General features: G+C 31.1%; 1 protein-coding gene across 1 annotated transcript; it reads right to left on the reverse strand.

Moving 5' to 3' along the window:
* Positions 1-612: 612 nt before the first annotated feature.
* Positions 613-6,714, reverse strand: LOC133188701 (carbonic anhydrase 1-like). The gene is made up of 7 exons (XM_061324204.1): positions 6,531-6,714; positions 3,554-3,706; positions 2,537-2,700; positions 1,923-2,015; positions 1,736-1,808; positions 1,148-1,296; positions 613-841 (listed from the first exon to the last, which is right to left on the reverse strand). The coding sequence occupies exons 1-7, from the start codon at positions 6,712-6,714 to the stop codon at positions 728-730; spliced, it is 930 nt and encodes a 309-aa protein (XP_061180188.1). The 3' UTR covers positions 613-727.
* Positions 6,715-8,310: the final 1,596 nt, after the last annotated feature.

Here is an 8,310-nt window from a genome sequence, read left to right on the forward strand (position 1 = left end):
TGCATTTCATAGTTGTTATTGGATCTGTTGGCTTATTGGTTGACCTTACAGCCTCCTTAAAACATTGTAAATACCCCTTATACATGTACAGCTAAGAAATTCATTTTAACGTCTTTTTTTCATCCAATTTTAATTATTTAGTCGCCTGTCTTATTCCCAAATCAGCTGTACCAAAGAGAGAAACATCTCACAATACTTTGACTGTTAATAAATATACATCAAAGAAGAAAATAATCTTAAACAATGAAATACATTTACTATAATTAATGTAAATTCTTTGAAAATTTGGAAATGCTTCCTTGATATTCAATGAAGAAAAATAAATTCCGAATTAGATGGAATGTAAACTGTCATTTTTTCTAGATTTTCTCGTTTACATACTTTGTAAAAACATATTTCAAAAATGTAATCACTTATATCAGAGCATTATTCAAAACAACTTGAATTGCAGTCATCTTTTCCCGCTATCATTTAGGAAAATGCCAAAATGACTTTAAAACAAAACATTATGTTTACAAAATTATTGTGATAATTTATATTGACTATGTACATTTGGCACATTTTGAGAATTATTCTTAAATATCATTCTTCTTTTGCAGTTAAACACATACATATAAACTCTCTAATCGTCTCATTTTATTGACACGAATCCCATCAGTGGTCTTTCCATACTTCTCATGTTCTTGCAGTAATCCCGAATAAGATTTTACAAAACATTATCGCTGAATCAGAAGTTAGCCTCAATTAGTCGACACGAGTTGTCCTGAACAGGTCTAAAATTTCCAAATCGTGAGATCCGCTCCCCTTTCTTATTACGTAGGAGAAACAAGAGTTTGTGAGACTGAAAAAAAAAATATGCCCATTAAAATCTTACATTCACAAATAATTTCCAGGATAATTCTTTGTGATCACTCCAAATAAGGACCCTCTTGAAAAATTACACCAGATATTTTAGTCTTTCCCTTTTTTCTACTAATTTTCTAGGTATAGATTTGTACATGTAAAATTAAACATAAGATTTGGTAATTCATTTTCTGTTACTTTCATATTAATAAATTTTATCTTGTTTTAAAATTTTATCCTGTTCTTAATTAGGCACTATTTTCACTTTCCTAGTGTACGGACTTTCAATTTCACTAAATTTTACCTTTCTAGTGATAGTTCTATGCTGTTTGAAGATAATCCACCGAGTGTTGTATTCACATGGCGGAGTTGTCTTCGAGCCGTAGTACGTATAGAAGTCCCGATTGTAAGGTAGTACTCCCGATAAATCTATAACTGATTGAACTCCTTCATCTTTAACATAAAAATTGAATCATTTTCCTTCAGTCGTACAGTGCAATGTGCATATCCACAGACAACACTTTTTATCAAGAATCCCTTTATAAGGGAATTGCTCAAATCATGAACAATATTATCAGATGTCACTAAATATTACTTTTTTATCATTTTTTTTCAGGAAGAGAATAATTATGTGAGGAGAGGATATGGGAAAAGTCGTTTTCTAGAGTTTAGGTGTATTAAACTTTGGAAAAATACTTCAATCAAAATCATTAAAAAATTGACTTTAACAATTGTTTTCAATGTAAAAGAAATATTCAAAAGAAATAAAACACATCAATATTCAATGATTTGCAAGAAAAGTCTGTTTTCCTAATGTCTAATGTAATGTACATGTTCAACTTTATAAAATTCTGACTATTTCATTCCAGCTACGATAGTCCAAAATACTTACATTTTGGTGTCTTTACTCGTGGGACGTAATTTTGAATGAATTTATCTACTTCTCCTGGACCATTGTGCCCAACCTAATTGTAGAAATGGAACTTTTTTTGATTTTCATTTCCTTTTCCATTGAACATTAATTAATATTTGCATGAAAATTTAACATAATTTAGCTGAAATATTTGTTCGTGTGTTACCTCGAATAAAACAGATAGGGCTACAGTTCCGTCCATGTATTTAGAAGCATTCTTCGCATCTCCGTATTTAGAATTGTAATGAACCATGTGTAGCTGTAAGGAAAATGTGGTAAGGAAATTTTTAAAATGCTTTTTATTTGTATTTTTTTAAGCATTTTAATAAAACTTGCTTACTAAGAAATCCTGAAAACATGATTGTTTTAATTAAGTGTACTTTTTTTGAAGTTTGGGAATCCCCAAATATTCAGTTCAGATGGGCTAAAAGGAGTAATTTTGAAAAACTTTCAAGCCTTGTTTTAAAGTGTTGTTAAACCTGCTCCGTAGACCTTGTTAATTTTAAAATTGAGAAAAAATGGAATGAAAACTCACACATCAATAACATAGATAGCTAGCATTTGAAAATGCGTTGATCTTAAATCTAATAAAAATAATATGAAGATGAGAAACATTGACGTATTTTTTTTTGAGTGGTTCCCGTAAATAAATGTAGTTTTGTTTAAATAATGTCTTTTATTATAGTCTGAAAGGACTATATTATTATAATTAAGCACAATCTTCAATACTCGGAGAAATAAATGTTAAAAAAATATATGCATTGTAAACAATCAACTCACTTCTATAGGAAAGTAACGCCCGTTCATAGAATGTTCAGATCCATGTTCAATGTCATTTCCAAAATGAAAATGGATCTGATCGAAGACATACATATCCTTCTCCGAGTGGGGGACTCCATATAACACTCGTAACTTCTTGTCAGGGTAAAACGCACAGGTATGTCCTATCAAAGACAAATATATGTATTCATCTTTTAATAAACTTAAGAGAAGTATGAATTTCATAATTCTTGCAGCATTAATTATTGACAGAAACCTACACCATTATTGTTGCTTAACTGTCAGTAAAGAAAATATTTCTGAGGTTCGATCCACCCTAGGTTTTTACCTCAAACTGGACAGATAAACCACAAAATAATGTTACATTTATGCAGAACTTCAAAAAATGTCGGTATGAATTGATATCAACTATATGACTAGCATTACCTTAATAGGAAAAGAGAGGGAACTCTAGATTCGAGATTCTAGATTAGATTTCCGAAGTTGGCGAAGAGTTTTGGTTCTCTTAATGCCGAGCTAATATCATTTCAATTACAACGAAGATGCATAGAAATATTTAATAATTTCTTGCATAACTTTATCTAAAAGCATAAGCCTACAAAATTTAATGCTGATACAAATTTTTAATATATACATGATATACATGTCAGGTTGTTGTATGCTTGTGCAGGACCATCGATAAACTACATGTACATCATTTTCAAGTCTATTGGATGGTTGGTTGTTTGTTTGCTTCACGTCCTTCACGTCCTTAAGAGTATTTTTCACTCATATTGGGGCATCACCAATTGGCGGTGGAAGGCTGCAAATTTAGATCTGTATTTATAGGCATTTATGGGCATTGAGAATTTTTCCCCGACCAGCATCTACACGTGTTCACCATTTATAAGGTCTCATCTGCAGCACCAGTCTCAGTGGGATTCAAAGCCGGAACATAAGTATCATCTCTTTAAATTGTGACTTTATATCAAAACGCTGTAACCATTACGCCACGCACGAGTTTGAATAAATACATACCATTATTTACAAATTGTCCACTCGTTCTTAAGTTTTCTAGATTGTAGTGAATTTTGTAGCCCATCTTATACAACACTTTTTGTGTATCGATGTCTATTGGCGACTGTCTATTAGACCTACACTCTTCCCATTGATACTTCCACATAGCTGGACCTTAAACAGAAGTAAAAGAAAGTATTTTTAGAAAATAAGATGTGTGAAATCAAAGGCTCTGCGGACTAAATATTCTAAATTTCCTTTAAAGAAGATGAAATTATACTGATTACTTTGCCTTAGAAGATAGAAAATGATTTTGCCAACTTGTCTGTGTTTGCTAGTCATATGTCTGTCAATGAAATATCTTGTATGTTTTGCAAAAAAAAAAAGGTATTGATATTGAAAGCTAAAACATACACAAATAGAGAAATGTTTTTGAAGACTCGGTTCTATACAGAATTGTTTAGAGAAACATTATTTCATAGCTTTCAGAAGTCTAGCGCTAAGCACATGATGCCAATACTTATAAGCAATCTTAATCTTAATCTGATCTTGGTTAGCATATAGGTGTATTAAATTTTTGTTGTGATGTTTTGATACACACGAGTTTGTACTTTGTCATAAGGGGATGTGGGCGATCTTTGAGTAAACCCAGGTAGCCCCCATCAATAAATTTAAAAGAAAGTTATGTTTTCATCTCCGCTTATCTGCTGTATAGCTGTCCATCTGTCTGTCTGTCTGCCTCTTTGGCCGGTCTTCCTTTCGCAATATATTTTTAAAAATCTAAACCGTTTCAAATAAAAATCCATTAAAATTGTTCTGGAGCAAAGAAGAGTTATTTTTCTTGCAGAAGCATTTTCTGGTATGACTTTTGCATTATGATAATTATAGAGATGAATAGAGGAAAAATGTATTTTTGTACACTAAGATTTCATAATTTGACAACTAACTCACATCCTATATATAGATTAAGTTCTGTTTTATCTTTTATTTCAAAATTGAGTTTCATCTATTATCCATTTTATTAGATAATTGTCTTGCTTCCAAGCAAATGGTGACATTAGTTTGTTTATGTCTCATAGAAAATACTTCGAATTCAAAGCATGGATCAAAGTTGAAGTTCATGTATATCTTTCAAAAGAACAAGTATTCTATTTCACCTAATTTTTTTTCCATTTATTGAGTAAAGTTCATGTTACCATTGTGCTTTCGCTTCTTGTTGAATTCGTTGAACTACATAGTGCAGGAACCTAATTTTGTAAGAACAATGGTTTTGCTTTTAAAATTCCTTTGCTTGCTGATACAATGCTTGTAGTGCTAGTTATCCTTATTCCAGTGCTACCTGTACTGCTTCAAAACTAGGTCAATATTGCGAGAAGTAGCATCACGCGGAAGTAAATAATTTTAACTTTCAGCATTATAATTTAAATCTTTCAAACTGCTTCATATTCTATTTCTATTTTTAAATTATATTTTTGTTACATTTTCAGTTTGAATTATTAAATTAGTTTTCTTTGTTTCTATGTTTTACTTTTTAAAAATACTTACTTTCATTTTGGTCATTCTAGCTTTGCTTGCCATGGTGTTCTGGCTTTTTTTTTTTTTTTTTTTTTTTAATTTTTTTTGGTTATCTGCTTTTTTTTTCTTGCTAGTTCTGCTGATGGTGTTACCGACCACAGTCAGTTTTTGTTTTTTAAATGCTTATGCTAGCTGGGTGATGATGGTTATTTTTTTTAAGTATCCAAATTACTTCTCTGCACTGTAGAAGTTAAATTATACAGACCAAGATCCACATACAGTCAGTTTACTTTATCAAGTATGTTCATATAAAAGTAAGCAATTCAATCAAAAACTAAAACCTGATATGAATATTTGTTGAGAATGTTCATATGGATATTTGCTTTGGAAGGGTTGGTATATAAATTGATATACCAACGAATGAGAACTTTTATACAAACCTACGACTGTCGTCTTCCTTGAAATAAAATGATGATTTGGAGCAAATTTGATTTAAAAGACGCCTTGTCGTGTGGTAATTGACAATGATTGGTGTTTTATTGAGGATTTAACATTCAATATTTGTCTTTACAAGCTAAGGACATGTCATGATTAACTCCTTAAGAGAAAGTTCAAAGAATATTTTGTAATTAAGCTTTGTTGAAGAAATCAAAATGAAGTGGGTGATTCAAACGTTCCCATAATGGAAGACAATTGAAAATGCCATAGTGATGTTTGGCTTGTGAAAACATTGACAACAATAAATTAAATATATAACAAGGTTAGATTAGTTATATATCTATTTTTCTCTATGAATAATCTTGCTCTTTAAACAATAGAGTCGTTCTTTTTTTTTTTTTTTTTAATAAACTATTTCCAACGCAACTTCCTAATAAATAGGTGGCTCAAAATTTAAGAATTTGCAAAACTATATATTTCAGATCGCAAATCCAATTACATGTATTGAATATATACCATAAAAATTTTGGATAATTTGAGCAATATACAAATTTTATTTAATTTAATATTAGAACATGAAAAATAATCCTCCTCGGCCTTCAAATTTTTTATGACATTTCGTTTGAAATGTTCTTCATTCAATTTGAAGAATTTTGAAATTTCAGGTATTTGTGCATTTCAGAAATGAAATGTTATAATATAAAAATATGCTAAAAGTAAAAAGACAAAAGAAAAGATAAAAAAGGAGAGAAACTGGGAAAATAAACAAAAGTGAGATGAAAAATAACTTAATTATAAAACATTTATCTGCTTAAGTGAAATTTATAAAAATACTTCTTACAATCATCCACAGGAAATATCTTAATAGATACTGATTCTTTTTTTTTTTTTTTCTTTTTTTTTTAAAAACTTTTTTGACTTTTCCATAAGGATCTTCTGTTGTGTGCATTGCTAGAATGGACCTTATTTGCAATAAAGCCATCTCGTACAAGATATACGTGTACAAGTGATAATAAAAGAAATATATGCATGCAAGAACACTCACCCCTCATGGAGTATGGGCTATAATTAAACTGTGTGTTAGACTCAATGTCAGCTTTCCCCGGCTCTTCCTCACGAATCAGGGTACTTCCTTTGACAGGAACTAACTGTAACAAAATCAACAGCCAATGTATTCCTATAATCAGAAGCATTCTGCTGTGCTGAATACTGACCAATGATATAATCATCATTATTTTGTGCGGGACAGTTATTTGTAAATATGCTTCTGTCACCGTGTGGTCCAGTTGATAACGTTCAAGCGTTCGGATCTGACTGAGTGGACACCTTTCCGTAGTTTTCTGTCAGATATATAGACTTTACATTCTACTTCCGGTACAATCACGTGTTCTTGTCAATGTGGCGATGTTTAAGTTGTAACCGCGTGTTATAGTCCTTAACTTTTAACACCTTGTTGTGCTAACAGCACTCATCTCACGTCGAAAACTGCACTGGTTTAGTTTTATAAGCTCATTGCCTTTACGAGTCTTGTTTATTTGATGTTTATTTTTCGATGTAATCTTGTTTTACTGTTGTAATGTTTTCAAAAAGCGTGAGAATTTATTAGACCACGAACAATGTTCACTGGTTATCCTTCTGTACAACTTAAATGCATTGAACTTCAAAACCAAAAGTATTTCTAATACTGCAGAAAATCACTTATACATATTTGTTTGTGTTTGTTGTTTTTGTATTTATTTATTTTCTTTTTTGCTTCTTTGGGTCATTCAAAAGTAAGATGACATCAAGATGGCATCTTTTCATTCATGTAAATAATATATGTACTATTCTAAGTATCCATACTTGATTTCTTTCACTGAATATGATTAAGTGATTTTTTTAATATAGTTGCATGGTATTATATCCTGTGTAGAATTGTTTTTTTTTTTTTGGGGGGGGGGGGGGGCGGGGGGGGGTATTTGCCTTTTGCATTTTGTAGAAAATGGGTCAGATTTATGTCAAAACAAAATTAAAATTCCAACATTTTTTTATGCAATCGTTTGTCCGAAAAGATGACTGTATACTCTAAATCATACCTAAACAGAAGAGATTATTTATCAAAAATATTCTTAGAGTCATAATGTATGTGACCTTAAAACATCCTCGACTTGACCTTGATCCAAAAAAGACGCTTAATCTTTAGACTTAGATTATAGGCAGAAATCTGGGCTCACTTGAAAATTTAAATTTTTCTGACCCACTGAAATTCTAATATGATTTGCATTTAACTTTACCCTATTATCTGATAAGTTCTTGTTAGTTACAATATGTGGATTAACATAGGACGTATATGTGAAGCAGATTTTAATATTACATTTTTACATGATTTTTTAATGTACAGTGTAACATTTCCCTATATCTGCGTAGCTAGCTGTGGGCAGCCGACCAAATCGTCTGTTTGATTTGGACATTTAAAGCATGAATAATTCGGACACGATTCCTGATTATTACCCTACAAAAGGCCCTCTTTAGTTCCTGTCACTGGTTGAAACTCTGCAATTCAGTTAGCTGAAAGGTGACTGAAAGATTGCTGAAATGTGACTGAATGGTAGAGCTCTGCCATTCAGTCCCTTTCCAGACCAATTAGTTGACTGAAAGGTGGAGTTTCATCCTGTGCACGTCTTATGTCATGGTTCTCATGTACTCTTGAAATCAAATGAAGCTGGAAATCTTAGAGTAATATTTCTTTCTTTACTTATGTTGTAAACTAAATTTTGAATTCTTTGCAAAACACTTAATTATGCGAAAAAAAAGTTTCTTCAATATACTACAACGTATTATACTCT

This window comes from Saccostrea echinata, unplaced genomic scaffold (genome assembly GCF_033153115.1).
Source record: "Saccostrea echinata isolate AGI-Se365-2 ecotype Australia unplaced genomic scaffold, CSIRO_AGI_Sech_v1 ptg000016l, whole genome shotgun sequence".
NCBI lineage: Eukaryota > Metazoa > Mollusca > Bivalvia > Ostreida > Ostreidae > Saccostrea > Saccostrea echinata.